The 19555-nt window shown below is 27.0% G+C and overlaps 1 protein-coding gene across 1 annotated transcript in view; it reads right to left on the bottom strand.

Moving 5' to 3' along the window:
- Positions 1-3709: 3709 nt before the first annotated feature.
- Positions 3710-19555, bottom strand: part of LOC111636179 (eukaryotic translation initiation factor 2-alpha kinase-like) — a 29261-nt gene continuing 13415 nt past the window's right edge. Inside the window, exons 3-11 of the mRNA XM_023381374.1 lie at positions 17026-17223; positions 16815-16945; positions 13124-13313; positions 12917-13049; positions 11216-11338; positions 7391-7525; positions 7178-7310; positions 3986-4097; positions 3710-3911 (exon numbers count right to left, since the gene is read on the bottom strand). Coding sequence (XP_023237142.1) covers positions 3777-3911; positions 3986-4097; positions 7178-7310; positions 7391-7525; positions 11216-11338; positions 12917-13049; positions 13124-13313; positions 16815-16945; positions 17026-17223 — 1290 coding nt within the window. The 3' untranslated portion in view covers positions 3710-3776. The remainder of the gene's footprint in view (positions 3912-3985; positions 4098-7177; positions 7311-7390; positions 7526-11215; positions 11339-12916; positions 13050-13123; positions 13314-16814; positions 16946-17025; positions 17224-19555) is intronic.

Consider the following 19555-nt stretch of genomic DNA (forward strand, 5'->3'; position numbering starts at 1 on the left):
GGTGCTTATTGTACCTGTTGTTCTCTCCTGTACAGGTGTGATACCACACACACTACACAAAAGCCTGGGAACATTACAATTGAAAAGAAATACATACATCACACTACAGAAGGCCGCTATATTGAATACATGTCATATCGTTAGGAAATTCCTTAATACAGACACTGACACTAACATACTTATTTAATTAGTTTTGGTTGCTATGCCTTGACTCTGGTCCGGCATAGTACACAGCCACCGGTTTAAACCGAGTATTACCCACTAAACCCAACGTAATAATATATTATTTTTGTTTTTAGAAACAAAATGGAATTATCTATGATAAGAAAAATGGAAAAGAAAAATGTGATTAATGTATGTTGATAAGTAGCATTCATTGAACACAAAGGGAAACAAAAGATAAACTGGAATCATTTTACAAGAATAATCTCTATAATTGACAAGTTGAGCATTTATAAATCATGTAATAAGAAATAATATTCAACTTTTATGACATAAAAATCAGATTTCTCCCAGATCCATATAACAGATAGTTAAAAGCATTAACTATCAAATATATTCATTAAAGTTGCAATTGTTGTTTAACAGCAATGTATAGTTAATTTATTGCTATTTCACTATAAGGATACAGAAAGATGAAACTTGGATTAATGCAGGTTATATTAAGAAAATTATTTGGAATATGCAATACTTCATAATGATTACTTTAACCAACATACAGCTTTTTCAAGACAATCAACTAATCTCTCTAGAAGAGAAAAGCATTTTATTGTGACTCATATATGGATAGTGAAGATAAAATTGTATATACACTTCATCTTCACCTTCCATATATTTCAGTATTAGGGATTGCAATTGCTGGATCCCTCATCCAGCTGGATCCAGCACATTTTTCGGCCTGTTGGATCCAGCACCAGGTGCTGGATCCACGCTGGAGATCTGCAAATACTCAATTAACTTTCTAAATAATGGTGCAAAAGTTTACGTTGTTGGCCTTGCTGCTTTGCTACGTGCGTTATCGCTCGGCGGCGAGAGCGACGTTGCCATTCAGTGCGGCACGTACTACACCCCCTCTCTACACTGCACCGCCTGCTCTTTTACCTCTGGTGATCTAATTGCCAGTTGACTTTCCACTCTCGCTAAATAAAGTATCTTCACGCTAAATAAAATAAGTAACTCCTATCCTAGTCCTGGTGCATAATTCTAATTTACGGTTGGTTGTGACGTCAATGAATCACGTGACGGAACAATCGCAGTTTAAACTGGCCGTAGAAGCTCTCTGCAGAAGAGTCGAGTTTGATAACTGCTGACACAATCCTGAAATTTGTCTTAGACAAACTAAAAAGCCAGGACACAATCTTGAGTGCCAACCTTTCCGAGGCACTCTGCAAAAAATCAGAGAACGGCATCTTACCGAGGTCACAGGGATGCTGATTTACATACAGAACCCGAAGAAGTATGATCAAAAAGTCAGAAAGCTTTATCTTTCACATGCCGAAAAAAATGTAATGCGCCAAATGAAAAATATGCTGAATCGTGTAAATACATATGTAGTGGAACCAGCAGCAATGGCAGAGGATATTATGGAGGTGAAAAACGATGATCCAGATAACCTGGATTTCCTGAATTTCACATTGGAACAAGAATTAGAGATCCAACTAAAGAAAACTTCATGAAACAGAAAGAAACTAGTACTGAGAAGGATTATGATAAGTTATTAAAAAAGGAAATGGCTGTTTATGAAAGTGAGGGAGTCAGAGGTGAAAACTTATCTTTGATTTATCATTATTTGATGACACTGAAACCAACTAGCATAGAGGCAGAAAAGGCCTTATGTAGGGAGGGATATACATGCAGTTCATTAAGAAGTAGGTTGGGAGACAACACCATCAATACCATTTGTTTCTAGAGATTATACTTTTAGAAAAGTAAAAAAATAACAGAAGTGATTGATTTAATTTTATTTAATCCTTTAAAATACTTTATTCAAGTCAAGACTAATATTTTATAACTTCTACTCTAATTCTATTAAGTAAGAGTTTTTAACTTTTATTCTATAAGTGGTTAGTGGGCTAGGCTAGGCAATTTTATTGTGAAAATTAGTGAGAAACTGAGACTACCTAGTTAGTTAAATAGTTAATTAAATTAATGAGTATCAGTATCTTAGATATATGATGATATGAATGTACGTGATTCATGATTGTGATAATAATAACTAACTACTAGACTACTACTAATTACTTACTCACTACTTTATTAACACTAATAATTAAATTACTTATAAATAACTACAGACTGATATGTAGAGCCTATATAAGAAAACTGGTAAGACTGATAGCCACTTAGCCACTGATTATCCGTCCTTACATTATTATAATATAATATATTAATATAAATTAATTAGTAGAATTACCTTTGCTATTATTTAACTTAAAGATTACATTATAATTATAATCTAACTAAACATTGAAAGTTAATTATCTCTATCTCAAGTGTTAAACTGAACCAAAGTTAAGTTTGCTACCTAACTGTGTAAGAAGTTTTACTGATTTATAGTGACCAGTCTAAATAATAAAAGTTTCTTAAGTATTTAAAAAAAATGTTTTATTTCTTTAAAAAAAAACCCCATAAATTTTGGATAGATAGACAGATTACACTTTATTGCACCAAAAAACATCCACGTATCATTCCAGCTGGAATGATGTTGGTCCAGCAAAAATCCAGCTGGATTAAAAACACTGCTGGATTGCAATCCCTATTCAGTATATACAAAAACTAATCATAATAGAATGGACAATAAAAATCTTTCTTAAAATGATTTGAAAGCATTATTCCTAAACTGGATAAAAATATTATAATACTAAATAATACTTTGTGTAATTCAAAATTTCAAAAACAAGAACTGGAGAAAAATATAATTCAATGATTATAAAAGGAATATTCCAATTTTAATATTTGTGGACCATGAAAAAATATTGGCATAAGTATAAGAAGTATATAATAAATGAAATCACTTTGTTTTCGAGAGATATTTTATAATTTCTATCTTGTCACAGCAGTCTAACCCAAAATCTTTAAATGTATATTAAGATAAAAGATTCAGCAGATTATCTGTTCTAATGGCAGAATTTAACAAATTTGAATATTGGCAAAAATGTATTGAGAACACACAAATACCATTTTTGTTTCCAAAATTTAATTAATATCTGTTAACAATCTTATACTTATTTTTTTATTTAAACGAATAATAAATTTAATTTAATTATTACATCATTTATTGTGTTACACTACAGATAGCTTTTTGTAAAGTTTTATTTAGCATGGTAACCACCCATTCTAAGGAAAACTGCACCAAATATGCCAATTTGTTTTTTATAAAGTAGGTTGTTGTTTTACACAGATTAAAAATCTTTTCATTTTCATCTTACAGAATTTTATGCAAAGAAATTAAGTTACTGGTACCTACCTAAAAGACAAAAAAGTTACTATGATCAAATATTTTGATGGAGAACTAAGAAACCACGCAATAAAATACAATCTTGAAAATATTCCTTACACTTCCAGTTAGTAAATAATACCCCCCAAAAAATTTCAGAGTACAAATGACGAAAAAAAAAATTGCATCAACTGGCAACAATGTGTTAATTATATACATATAGTTATATGTATTACATATATAATTATATGTATACAATTAACACAGAAATCTATAGAGAATTTTAAAAACATTTGGAAATTTAAAAACTTTTGCCACTTAAGTTTTAGATCAGTATATATTAGATGTTTATTACATACCTTGATATAAATTGTGGAATTTTTAATTCCTGAGTAAAAATTTCTGTTGTTTGAATAGCACCATTTTTTGATTCCAATGAACTGGATGATGATTTACAGGACTTTATTGTTGAATTCTGATAAAATGAAAAATATAGAAATTTATTCTTAACTCACATTAAAATTAATTGTAATAAATGACAATTCTTACCGAATTGCTTGCTTCATTTAAAATGGTCTGCCGAACTGTTTTTGTTATACATTTTAAACAAATAATATTAAGTATTATTGCTGAAGCTACAGAAATACCCAATACTTCTTTCCTGAAAGCATTACTTTATATTAGTATATTTTATACAAAACAATTTTAAAAATATTTAATAGTATAACTTTTGAATTTTTTCATTTCACCAACTATAAATTTTATTTTTTCAATATTTAGAAATGAGAAGGACAAAATACAATGTTTACTAATGGCAAAAATTCAGAGCAGTCTTGCTAAGACTGGTTCTGAATTAACATATGGAGGGATATTTACAAATTTTCTATTTTAACTATTATCCTGTATATGTTTGAAATTAAAATAATTTGATTCATTCAAAATCTAATTTAATTCAATTTTTAATAATAAAAATATTAAATTCTGACCGTTTAATCCCAGTGAAAAGTACTGTAATTACTTTAGGACTATCAATTCAAAGATTGTAAGACTCAATACTTGTTTTCAATAAATATCACTGATATAAAGAAATTTATCTGATTATTTATTCATAAAATAATATTTTGAAACATTAAAATAATTCCTAAATACCCCAAATAAATTTGTGTTTTACCTCTCTCTCTCTCTACATTATATATGCATTTGTGTATACATGTGCAAAAATATCTCCATTTACATGAATTCACTTTAACACAGTTGATTTCTTAACATTTGAAAATTTTTCAATTTTATAGATATGATATTTACATCAAAAAGTTTTTTTCTTCTTTTGTTCAGTAACATATATATTTTGGGGGAATTTACATAACTTTAATTAAACTTTTCTACTGCAGTATGAGTAAAATACTGTATTTGAAAACATGGAACAAATCCCAATTTTAAACAGCTTTCTATGGTTCCACTTACATGATTTTTCATTCATGTGCTGGTTTTGTGAAACCAATTAGTTACAGAAATGGAGGAATTAACAAAGAGTACAAGATCAATCTTTAATGTATGCTCCCTCTATTTACTAAATGATCATTATTCTAATCCAATTCATTCCATTGATTCTCAGTCATTGTCATTATCCTATATCAAAGTTGAGTTCTGTTCTTTATGAATGCTCCATTATTTACCATGGTAAAAACACAAAAATATGTTGTCTGACAATGGTAATCGAAGAGGAAATTGTTCTTTTTAAATGAATTAATTAATCAGCAAAGAAAATTGCTAAAAATGTACTACTATAACAATATAAACTATTATAATAGTGTTATGTTATTGTTTTATGCAGCTAAAAATATTTTTTTACTTAAATCCAATCTGAATTTTCTTTTGTCATGTGTTTAGATAACTAGAATTCTACTCTAATTGTAATATTTCCATTATTATTAAAACTTTAAGATGTTTGATAAATTTAAAATTATATATAAACTTGATTTTACCAACAATACCAATTTGTAAATTTCTTTCATATTCCTTATTTGCTTTAATTTTATTAATTTTGCTATTAATAAGAATTATGTGAAAATACAAGTGATAAATCTGATAAATATAACTGACATATCATTATAATAAGTAATTTATTAAATGATAGAGCATTTTATTTTAATTTTTCTAGAAATAATTATTATAGATTCTTCCATTGGTGCTCAGTGTATGTTATAACTTACCCCAAAGCATGTATGTTGGTGTGTAACTGCATACAACGCACAATAATGTACTTTTAATAACTTATTAAAGTACAAAACTTCTTAAAATTTGAGAATATTCTTTCTTTATTTTGTAACATGCATTATGAAACACCGGTACATTCTAAAATACAATGTATAAACTGTAGGTTATAAGCTTCACCTGATGTTAGCCATAAAATAGTCTGTAAACATTTGTCAGTTCATTAAATTTGTGCTATATTTATGAAAATTGAGGTTTTTCTTTATAAATGAAATTGTTTTAATAACAAATTTTCAGATATAATTTTTGATATTATTAATACACTTATTGTCATCAAATATATGAAAGGAACTAGAATTCTCAGAAAATTGAAACTATTGCATTTACCAGTATACATTTTGACCTTTGAGATCTTTCTCAGTCTAAAACACAACTAATTTTAACAATGAAAATACCAATACAATTAATACATTTTTGTGCAATTTGTAATATACATTATGAGATTCAATGTTTACTGATGATGATATATATGTTATTTCAGGATATATTTTATAAACTAAACATGTTTTTAATAACTTTACAAATATATGAAACATCAAATTCAAAAAGTATTTTTAATATCACAGCTATTTAATTAAAATATTTGCAAGTTATATAATACAATAAAAGTTTAATTTCATTTTAATTTTATTTTTAGATGATAATATTTCTGTTTTTTCCAGTTATTTGGATTTTAATGAAAATATTAAAATGATATCTTAATTTTCAGTTTATTGTAGAATTTTGATTCTTCTGATAAATTTAAAGTAAAGTTACAAATTTTAGGAATTTTCAGTTTTCCTGAAATCCTTATTACTTTTCAAACTCTTCCTAAATAGAGTTTGATTTCAAAAATTTTTTATATTAATCATTAAAAATTATTTTATTTTATGTAAAATTAAAATATTTACTAATTTAATCTGTAAAATCATTGTTTTCATAATTTACTTATTGAGCAATAAAATCAGAATATTTTATCTATTATATTATAATGGTAATGTCTTTGAACTATTATTTTTATTATTAAGTATATTTTCTTATAACTAAAAAATCTAAATGATTAATACATAGTCTCTAGACTTCACCAAGAAACAGTAACAATATATTTCATTTTTACATTAGTATTGTTTTAGCAACAATAATCATAAAGAACAAGTATAGATTGACATGTGTATTAATAATGCCTAACTCCTGGACAGATCTTGTCCAGGAGTTATGCATTATCTATTATGACCTGTATCTATCACATTCTAACACAGACATTGGTGGGCTGTGTGCCATAGCAGCCTACCCAAGATTTCATGAAATGTTCTTTCAAAGTACAGTTTATGAATTGTTCAATGTTAATACATACTGAGAATTACATTCTAATAATAAACAAAAAAATATTAATCACACAATCATGTTCCTATCCATTTCAATCACCAGCAATACTCCAACTACATATTTTTTTATTTTATCTACGTTTTATATTTAAAATAATCTTACCAATAATCCCATAATGAACCTGTTATAAAAATTATGTCAGGGAATGTTTCTTCTTCTTCACATTGACTAGTATTATCAGTAACAACATCAATAACTGTTACTTCTGTTGTTTCATAAAGGTAATATCCACTATCTATTCAGGAAAAATTATATTCATATATATATATTTTTTCATTCACAAAGTATATTTATCCTAAATAATCTTATTCTTACCATAAGGATAATCAAGTTGATCACTTTTTAAAATCAGAGCAGTTTTGGCTTTAGTTTTCTCAACATTCTTAACATAGTTTTTGGAATCAGATTCTACGTGATTACCCAAATTAATGTGAGGTGTTCTACTTGATGCTGGAAAATATATTTTTATTTTCTTTTAATTAAGTATTAATAACAATTTTTTATAAAGGATATTACTCAAGCATACCAATAAAATTGAAATTTAATCAGTAAAAAAAATTCTGTACATACAAAAATCTCACTGTATATTCTAAAAGAACACAATAAAAGAAACATTTATAAAAAAACAAACAAAAATTTAGTAAAGATGAAAACAACAAAACAAAACACAACAATGATACAACAAGTGTCTATTTATAAATATAGTTATTTGCATTAAAGTATTTGTTAATTCCAAGTGATTTACTAATGTAATAAATTTTGAATTAAATCCTATTTTATACTTAAACTTAAATTCTTCATTGTTTATTTATTAATTTACTTTACAAAAATTAATAATTATATGCCATTTGGTTTTTTAAGCTTACAAGATACATAGCAGGAAAATTTCCTGTATTTTTGTTAATTTGACTTGTCTTAAACCCACTTTCTATTGTTATAAATAATATGCGTGGTAGAATAAGCTTCTATCTGAATACAGTTCATTTCAAATGATATTTTTCATTTAAAATCCAATAACTAATTTTTTAGTACAGTAAAACTTGTCTAATATGGAATCTAACTGAAATAGAAATTTTCTTAAATGGAAAAAATTTATTGGAATGGAGCAATTTTCTATGTTAAATGTTACTTATAAGCCAGAAACCTGTCCAACATGATTGCAGAACATTTTTTGGGTAGGAAGAATGTAATTTAACCTGAATAAAGAAATAAATTAAGATTCCACTATATACAAATAAGTAAAATTACCTCCAGGTATAATGGTCACCACAGAGCATGGTAAACTTGTCATGGAAACAAAGATTGTATGACAAGGGATACATACAGACATGGTTTCATTAATATTAGTCCTTGTTAGAATTAACCAGGGATATATCTAATGCTTTTAAGAATCAAATGACTTTCTAAGAATAGGTCTCAAGAACAATGTGAGGATCAGAAATTTCGTATTATAAACTAAATTTTTTTTGTTTAATAAACTTTATAAAGACGGAATGAGAAAACAGAAAATTAAAAAAGAAACGGAAAAATTAAAATTGATAAAAACCTCAATTCCCATGAGTTGGGTTCCTTGTTGAGATGAGTACATTTCTGTGTTACGATTGTGTCACCAGTCACCTCATTGGACCAAGAAGATAGGCATCGCTGACGAAATTGGGGAAAGGTTCGAAAAAGAGGACTTGATATAAAAGGGACAGGCACGATGAATAAGGGAGTGGAAGTTATTATTAGTGTGTGTGTGTGTGTGTGTGTGCCGATCATTTACCTCCCACCGAGATCCATGAACGTCAACCCACCTCCTCCTCGCCTACAAGAGTAGAAGACCTCAACACTTACTCAACTGAAAAGAACTGTTGGACCTTTTTTGTGCTGGTACTTGATCAACAATACAACCTAAGGTATTTATCCTGCTCGCGCACTATTGTACACACTCTCTCTCTCTCTCTCTCTGCGTAAACTAAACGCGAAACCAGTTGTAATTAGAACTAGAAAATGATCAATAACTGAATACGATTCATGTAGTTTATGTTAGCATTTTATTCACAGATGTAAGCCTAATTTAGATTATATATAAATAAATGGTTGTTTATGTTTAAACTTCTTGAGTGAAGTTTCTTCCGTTTTCTCTATTCCGGGTTCAAACTTCGTATGCTACCGCTCGTGTGACGTAAAGTTGCAATTTTCGAGTCCTGCGAGACTCGGTGGTGTCACATCCTGACGTGGTATCGAAAAAATACCAACCCTACGGTCACAAGTAACGAATGTAATTCATTGAAAACAACAAGAATAAGGTAATACAATGCTGCCAATCTGCCTTGTATGAAGTAGTTTGTAAATAGTAGTGTATTTGAAAACAAATTGATTAACATGCTGATAACTACACAAAATGAAGTAAATGATTTTAATTAGAATATTAAAATTTATTGAAAAGTTAAATCATAAATAACTTGGATTCTATTGTTGTAAAGTAATCAGAATTTCTGACAGCAGAGTGAGGCACTAGTTCTTGTTCTCAAACTGGCTTGTTTAATGTTGTACTCATGAATATTGCATCAAAAATATTTGAATATTTAGCACATGTTCTTGGAAAAACGAACTTTTTGTAAACAAATACTGTAGTTCTTAATTTTCAAATACTCCCATCTTTAGTGGAATCACTTTCAATTAAACCTAGCAATAAATTTTTTTTATATATAAATGATTTTACTATTAAAAAATTGAACATAACTTTGTGACATTTATCTAATACAGTTTAAAAAATTTTTATTAAAAGAAAGAAAGAAAAAAAACTAAAGCCTGTTCAAAACAGAGAAATCCATTTTGAACAGGTTTCTGGTACTATGCACTTCTGGTTTACATAGGTTTTACTGTAATTAATAGATACTCAAAGGACATACAGATATCCCTGGTATAACATGTATGAATCTGTGAAACCTGTGTATGAACATAAGACTAGGTTCCAAAAGTTAGCAAAAGTATACTATTCATTTTCATAATTAAGAGAAATATTGTTATTAAAATCAATTAAGTAACAATCACAATAAAAGGTATTGCACAATAATATTAATCTTTTCTTCACTGCTAAACACTGTTAAATGAGAACAATTTCTTTTTGGCAAAATATCATCATCATCATGATTTTTCTCTACTTTTTCATAAAATCTGATATTTTCAATTGCTTGCATTTGACTAAGATTTTTTAAAAATTTAATTTTTGTATGTATTATCTTTTAATTTAATTTATAAAAACAAAACACAGTGACAGTGTACTAAATGAACCAGAAAGACTGTCACTAATGGCAGCAACACCTGGTTTATAAGAAAATTAGAATAGGAAACTATGACAAGGAAGAAGAAATATTGTACAATCTGTCTCCTGTGCTCCAAAAAGTCTTGAATTGTTGCCTGAAGACAAGGGAAGACCAATTGGTATTTATTATTTTACGTCGCTTCTTCTTGTGTTTGTTATCTGAACATGTGTTTGTTGTCCAAACATAAAAATCTTTTGTAAAAGAAGTGTTTTTTTTTTTAATCCAGTTTGTTAACCGATCACCCACTGTATCTTCTTGAACCATGTTTTATGGGGGATTTTCTCAATTCTTGAATAGTGTTGTAGGAATGCTGTGATGTATGAGGGATACCTGTATTTACTTACTATAATTTAATTTGTTATTCCCAGTAAAATAAAAATGGAGACTAAAATGCATTATATTAACTAATAATTGTATTTAGTTTTACCAGAAGAAGTGAACAATCAAGTTTAGATTAATATCTTTTTTAAAACAAGTTGTATACAACTGATCTCAACCATATACAACACAAATACTGAGGATATTTAAATTATGTGAAACAACAAATTAATTGCCATTAATTTGTATATTGTTTTATATTTTGTTGTAATTACTGTGTAACAAAGTCTATTACTCCTTGTAACTAAATGTTCCTTTGACATAATAAGAACTTGATTAATTGATAAATCATAATAAGACAACAAAGTCAATGGACAATAATCAGACAATTATTTTATCTTATTGGTTCATAATTTAAATCACAGAAAATTAATGAATAATCTTTCTATAAATTATAGCTTTTGTATTTATTTTTTCTTAAAATGTAAAAGTATTAACAAATATTAATTACCTGTTATAAGATATGGTTTCCAGTGAAAATGCTGTTTTATAGTTGAATCTCCAAGATTAACACCAAATATAGCATTCATTCTACCTTTAGAATGTTGAATGTAGGGTTGATTATTATGAATCCCTAAAAATTATATTAAATATTTGATTAAAGGTCTAAAAATGACTTAAATATATGATATTTTCTATTATTAAATTTAACATGAGATAGCAGATTAACTGTCCACCTCTAGCCAAATTACTTTATTAGCCTTAAGCAGTCTAACGATTTCAGCTGTTCTTTTGATATTTAAATACTTATATAATAATACTAATTGATAAATTTAAGAAATTAACACTTTAAAAACTTATAACTCAGAATGCACTTAATAGTCATTAATGATGTTTTTAATGGTTTTTGTTGTTTTTATCCCTAGATATTGATACTTATTTTATATATGTATCCCTTGAGGTTAGCTCTGTAATATTCAGACCACTCACTACAAATGCTGGTATGCATATTTAATGGCATTTGTCCTTTAAATAGAAAAGAAACAATAAAAAGAAATTACTATACTTATCTCTACAAAACTGGTTTATAAGTCTATTTTGTCACAAATAACAAATAGCCTTGATAGTCACTATTTAACAGATTTAAAACAAAATGACAAGAAGTGGATTTCAATAATTTGAAACTGATAACAGATTCAGAATGTGAAAATATTTTGAAAAACTAAAAAAAATATTGAAATATAATTTTTTGTTAAAATAAATTATAATGTCATAATATTAAAAATGATCATCTAAATTACCTGATTTGGTATTTTATTTTTATAACTGTATATTTGCGAAAGGACTGGCATGCCAGTTTAAGTGAAATTATATATCCCTTTCTAGAGAACACATTAAAAAAATGAATGTTCTTATTCTAAAACTGAAATTGTCAGAATTACATCAAAAACTATGATTATATGTTTAATTTCTTCATTTGTCTTCTTTCTAATGACGTAAAATACTCTTGGAATTCTGAAAGTAAAGGACTTTTTTTGTGTGCATTTTATTGTTATTTGATTCAAAAATGCAAAAGTAAACATATTAAATTTAAGGAACTGGCTGTAAATTATCTCAGTTTACATACATGCTATACTTCCTCAATTCTAAATTTAATTTTTTAAAATCTGCTTTTACTTATATGAAACAAATATGCATCTTATATCTACAATCTAAAGCAATATGTAATCATTGTAAATTGATCACCTAGTGTGTTAGGCATCAATACCAGACATTTTTAATATTTCTCAATAGTCAATATCAATGCCAAATGAGCTTTGCTGAAGTGAGTACTTAATTTAAACTCTTTAACATCTTAAATGTCTTTCAGACAACAACACGATGCAGTTTTAAAATAGTTGTTGTATATGCAGAAGAACATAGAAATATAGCTACTAAAAATTATCCATTTTTAAATTAAATTATTTAAAAATTTTTCTTTCCATACAAAAAAAATTTTTAAATTTGATTTTAAACTCTTAATATATCTTAGAATTATAGTATACAATGTGTATGTGTGTATTAAATATATGAAAAGTTTTTATAAATAAAATTGCCTTATAGTTAATTTTAAGTTTTAGTTTTCTAAACTAATTTTGATTGGACTTTTTATATCTATTAAAAGTAATTTTGAAATTTCATCATTTTAAATTATAAGAAAACTATTACATACCAAGATATAACAAAGGTGGTGCAATATTTTTCACACAGTTCTGGTCATCAGAAAATACTTTAGGATCAAATAGATTTATAAATTCCATTATTCCATTTCTAAATTTCCACAAATTGACAATGGGACTATCCAACTTAAAAGAAGTTTTATTCTTTAGTGTTGAAATAATTTATTAAAATTGCAAAAAATATTATAAAGCAAACATACTTTATGAGTCCACAAAGGAATGCCAGTGTTTTTCTCAATAAATGTAACTATACCATCAGAAATGTACACTTTTACTTGAAAATTATCCTCTGGTATTTCTTCAATTTCATCAACTTGTTCATTATTTCCACACCCTGAATGCAAACCATCAATAAAAGACATATGATGTTCTCCTACACTAAAATTCCATCTAGAATTAAATCAAATCATATAAATATTAACATTTTATCTATTATTAAGCAATTACATTTTGATACTGATGACTGATACATAATTATTTTAATTTATTTAACATAAAAATTATAATCAATATAAATAAGTCTTGAAGCAAATAATTCCACTAAATTATTAGATTTAGAAAAAAATGGAACTATTTTTAGTAAATTTATCTGATGTTCCAAAAAAATTTTTTTGAAGTCTCTCTTATGATATTTTAAATGTAATTCTTCCATCTAGTAATCATGTTGTTAAATAGCATGTAGAAAAAAAGGAGGGAAAACTTACAAGTTTTAAATATGAATTTTGCTTAATTTTCTCATAAACAAAAATTATTTCTGATAAAAAATTATATTATTTCTGATAAAAAAAAATTAGAATTTTGAAGTTAAGATTATTTCTAGATGACATTGAAGATGTTATTTACAACTGTTTGAACAAGCTTTGTTTATTTTGTTTACAGAATATCATTATTCAATCAGTTTTTTGTTTTTATAGTTGTAATAATTCCATTACCAAAACATGGTAGTAATGTATTGACTATCGTAAGCATAAAACAAGCTTTTATAAGGCAAGCATTTATTGTATTATGTTTTATTTATATGGGCATTTCAGGTATTGTTTACACCTACATTGTAAAATCTATATAAAGAAAAACAAAACTCAATACATAATTTAGCATTTGGTGTTTCATTGAATATATTTCATTATATAATTTATTATAATGTTGAAAACACGTTTTTAAGTGGTCTATAACTAAACAATGTTGTAATAACTTTCTTAAACTGATTTTTCCCTCTACTTTTCAAATATTGGCATAAAAATTGGAATATTTATATTATAACCTCAAAATTTGGAAAGTGAACAAAGTCTGCATTGTAATTTTTACTTAAACATTATTTGTAAAAATATGATTATGTAATGTAAATATTGTTAATAAAATCACATACAATATTTACATGCTAGTGAGGCAACAGCTATGCAGGCAGCATTATTTCACTTATATCTTTTGAACTAATAATCTTTCCATCATGAAATAAAGCAGAATACTATTGTATTTATTTGTATATTTTTTATAATTAAGATATTAAAAAAATGAATCAGGACCTTTAAAATGTGTGTTTTGCATTTGGCTATGTTGTTATATTGAGTTTAACCCACTGCTGTATTCTTTTGTTAGTCGGTTTTATTTGTGTATGTTCTGTGAGTTTGGCCTGTTGTAATCCTAAATATTTGTAGACTTTGTCCTCATCAATGGATAAAATGATGTCTCCATTTCCAAATACATCTTTCTTCAGAATTCTTTTTTTTTTTTTAATAGGGAAGTGTGCATTTGTTTAGGCCAAACTTTATTTGAATTTCAGTGGACTACACGAGTAACTTCTAATAGGTGATTTAGCCACGTATTGTGTTGTTTTATTGTGTTTGTTGTTGTAACTGTACTTAATATTGTTTAACGTATTGAACAGTGGGTTAAAGCCTTATTGTTATATCATTATTGAAACCCATTATTATATCTTGGAAAAAAACTGTTATTATTTTTTTCATATTTACATATTATAATCTTTTCCATTTAATTCATTAATGAAATTATGTTTATTTGTACAATATTTTTAATTTTTTTATGTACAATAAATGTTATTTGATTTAAGAAATTTTTTTTAAATGTTAAGGCATATTTTACCTGAGAGGACAATTTATTTTTTCTCCCAGATTTGTTAATTCAATGATCTGAACGGTTACTCTAATGTGATTCTGATCATTTATGAAGTATGACCAACTGAAACCATCTGGACCCATTTATTAATACACCAATACAATGACATTTCATCAGCATTATATCCTTTATGAAACTTAAAAAACATAATATGCCCGATGTGCATTTTATCTGCAGATATTTTGAGTTAAAATAAAATGTGAAGTAAAAAGTTTTAAAATAAGTTTCTAAACAAAAAATACAATAATCACATTAGCAATGATGTGTTAAATTTCACAACTGTTTACTTAATATAGATATGCTATTTAATTATAAGGCAACTGTAAAAATAGGCAAAAACTTTTCATTTTTGCATGTTTTTGTGTGGTAGATTTGAAGAAGTGTTAATTAAAACTTCTGCTATATATATAATATAAAGGGATTGTCACAATTAATTTCACAGCATTAATCAAATCCCATGTTAAGCAAGGGATGGATACCTGTATTTTGAACTGAGCCAAAGGACACACCAAACTCTGTTGTAAGCAAATGTAAGCTTCTTTGTCAATCCTGTAAACTTGTCAATTTTGACAATGAATGTATAAGTTGAAATAACAAAATTGTCAACTTATGCAGTAGGGCATGGAAGGTTGGCTGTTTGTTGACATCCTGTCTGAAACATGAATGCCCAATCCTTCACTATTGCCTTTGATACACATTTCTCACCATACACAGCATTCATGCATTGATTAAGTTCATTTGGCTAACAGCTTTCTGTTGTCAAAAATTGAATCACAGAACATTGATCCATTTTTGATGGATTTAAGATCACCACCATATTTACATCAGCACCCGCACAACCAAATGAACCAACAGCACCTCCTGCCAGAATATCATGGTATATAGTTGCCTCTTTCCTCACCTACCACCACTGATTTATATGCACACAGTGGAGCAAGTAATGGAGCCTGGACAGGTTTCAGTTGTTCACATCTTGTACAATGTCATCATATAGATAGTAAAATAGCATTATGCTTAATAGGAAAACAGCTGAGATCTTTATATCATGGTGAGCTGCTACAAAGTGAGTCTATTGTATTATTTTTCAAATTTCAACTCAGTATACTGATCATTTATTAATTTGTAATGAAAAAAAATGTTTAAATATAAGTGTAGTCTCTCACAGTCAGAAATTCATTAGAAAATTTCTCAGTGTATCTAACAAACAGGAAAAGGAATCAACTAAGTGTGCTGTTAATTATTAAAGTTTTCATAAATTGCAGTAAACTAATCTTTTTATTTATAAATTTCAAAAAAATTCATATAGAAAAGGATTGTGTGTGTTCTACTTGATTTATTTTAATATAAAAATATTTTTCTTTTTAAATATATGATATTCATACAAAATATAACAAATTTAGCATTATTGCATTATAATTAAAATAATAAAAAAAAAATGAAAAACATGATGTTTCTTCAATAAAAAAGATGAAAAGTATACTCCATGTTAGATCTTTCTTTTGTACGTACACGGTGAAACCAGAGATATTGAGATTAAAAACTGACTTTGCCAGGTGTCTGTCTATAAAAAAAGATCTGACATAGATATACTTTCCATTGTTTGAAATTATGTCATCATTACTGATGACAATGTAATTTTTGTTTTTACATTTTTTCAGTCTTTTTTAATTATTTTATACATACTAAACACATAAGTAAAATATCTTGCACAGCAATAAACTTTACAAATAAAATAAATTTTAATTATAAAATAATTACTTTTCAACACCTGTTCTTGAATCAACAGAACGCAATATTTGAGTATGTCTTTTTAATACAAAAATTTCTTCTGTTGAAGATACACTTTCTCCTAGTGTTGTACAACCTGCCATATTACACATGTAACGAATCTATCAATAATAATTTTCAAAAATTATTTAAATGAAAAGCTATCTCACTAGAATAGTATTATTTTGAAATAAAAACTTACTTGACCTGTTTGAGGATTAATTCCATAGCTACTTGTTTCTTTTCCACCAGTAATAACATTATTATCTCCAAATTTATAAGAATGTTGTAATAATGTTTCTGGTAAAACAGGGACAGGTTCTATAGTTTCTCCATTAAAAACATAAAGATTTCCATCTAATGAAGGGATCATTCGTACAATGTCTCCATTATTGTACAGCTGAATTTAAAATAAAATAAAATAAGAAAAAATACTAAATTCAAAAAAGTTAACTTAGGAGAAAAAAAAATTAAAATTTATTCCATTAAAAATTTTTTTTAGCAAATATCCATAGCTTTATCTTGATATGTCATTATACATCAAAGCATTAGAACAAACATTACATTTAACTTTTAACTATTAGATGGAACTAGATCTAAAATGATTATTTGCATACTTAAAATTATAAATATTTGTTAAAGTAAATGCATTAATTTTGTGTTATTTATTCCTTAAATATTATCTTTAAAGTTAAACTTATTGGTGTAAAATATATTAATACTTTTTAATTTCTGTTCCAGTTTTCATCTTAATGTTCTATTTCTATATTATTTTAATCAAATCTGACAATGTCGGTTGTATATTGATGAAAAGTAAAAGATTAGGGATTTTTGATTTTGCTGGTTTTTGATGTGTTGCATATCTGTTTATTTTTTAAATATGAAGATAACTAGCATGTAAGTCCTGCATTACCTAGGGAAAAATAACAACAAACATTAAGTTTATCAGATTATTTTGTACTTCTAACCCTTTTATTATATTATAGTATTTGATATATAACTATAGAGGTTATCTTACATAACAGTTTATCACACCAAACAGTCAATCTAATGAATTTTAAAAATTCTTTAAATTGTGTACAGTAGAGGAATAAAAATTGGTTACTTGGTGAGATAAACCCTTACATAAGATAACCTTTGTAGTTATATAAATCAAATACTATAATATAACAAACATAAAAATGAAAATCATATAAAGAGTGTCATTTTAGCCTACCATGGTCATATTTATCATGATACTTGAATGGTACAAAATGGCACATTTATCAATTTATTCATAAACCTGCTTAAGGTTTAGCATTAGCATTCAAAAAGCTTTTGGAATTCTACAACAGAATGCTTAAATGCATTGTATGACATACTGTTTAAATTTAAAATATTCAATCCATAAGATTAAGTATACAGTAAGACCCCACTTAACACACTGCCTCACTTAATGCTGATTCGATATAACGTCATCTGCTCGAAGCCTAAAAAAAAAAGCTCAAAATTTACACTTATTTAAATTATCATGACATTTTATTGATTCGTACATAATACAATTATTTACGAACATGAACAAATCAAAAAAAGGTGGCAAAAAGGTGTACTTTCTTTAAATCTATGTTTCCAAAATTGCAATTTTGAAAAAATATAACATCATGGATGTCACACGCAATATCGGCTTGGCTTGGCAAGAATTTTCTGATAAATGCACAAACAAAGTGTGGAAGAAGTTATGGCCGAAGGTATCCAAGAATTCTCAATGAGAAGAGTCTATCACTGAATCATTAGGTTGATCAAACTCAACTTAATTGATATAGCAGGACCAGGAGATGTAGATGAGCGGATATTGAAGAGTTACCGCAAGTTTCTGGTAAGAGTCTTATCAACAACAATCTTCAAGAACTGGCAGAACAAGGAATCAACATAGAACTGGAAAATAGAGATTCTGAAAACAGAGAACCCAAAAAATTTCTCTACAGATTTCCTTAGTAAAAGTTTGCTAGAAATAAACAAAATCGTTGATCAAATTGTAGCGAATGATTTAGACTTTGAAAGGAGTGCAAAAGCAAAATGAGACATTTTGGATGCAATCTTCTGCTATTGACATTTGCTTAAGGAAAGAAAAAGTGACAAATGAAACTTCACGACTTTATTGCAAAAAAACAAGAATTTCAGGACCTTCATCACAAAAAATGAACTTTTAATATAGGAAAAATGAACTAATTAATATATTATTATACATTTCTGTGTGCATGTGTTCATGTGTTATTTAACATATATTATTATATAAATTAATATAAAAATGACAAAATTAAAGTAAAATTTTTTATTTTTGGTTGCGTGTTCCCCTTTCCCTATTTACTCTATGTTAAAATAACCTCTAACGCTGTTTTGTTTAGCGCTTTGTCATCTAGGAATGCATCCCTCGCTTAATGCAGGGAATGCATTCCTAGATGACAGAGCGCTATTATTATTTTAAAAGACCCCGCTTAAGACAGAGTCTTACTGTACTTTTAAAATAATAATAGTAATAAAATAATTACTTTTAATTATTAAGTAATAGTAGTAGTAGCAATATAACAAATATAATTTGGCAATTGTTTGGCTTTGTTATATATAACAGCTGGAAAAGTAAAAATTCCTAATAAATATATATTAATGCATTCTTGAGTTGCTGGAACACTAACAGTAAGCAATTCAGCACCCTCTGTACTCTTTCCATTAAAAATCTGAGGCAGGCCTCTTAA

The sequence above is a fragment of the Centruroides sculpturatus genome, unplaced genomic scaffold (genome assembly GCF_000671375.1).
Source record: "Centruroides sculpturatus isolate CEXI.00-Female unplaced genomic scaffold, Cexi_2.0 scaffold208, whole genome shotgun sequence".
Taxonomy (NCBI): Eukaryota; Metazoa; Arthropoda; class Arachnida; order Scorpiones; family Buthidae; genus Centruroides; species Centruroides sculpturatus.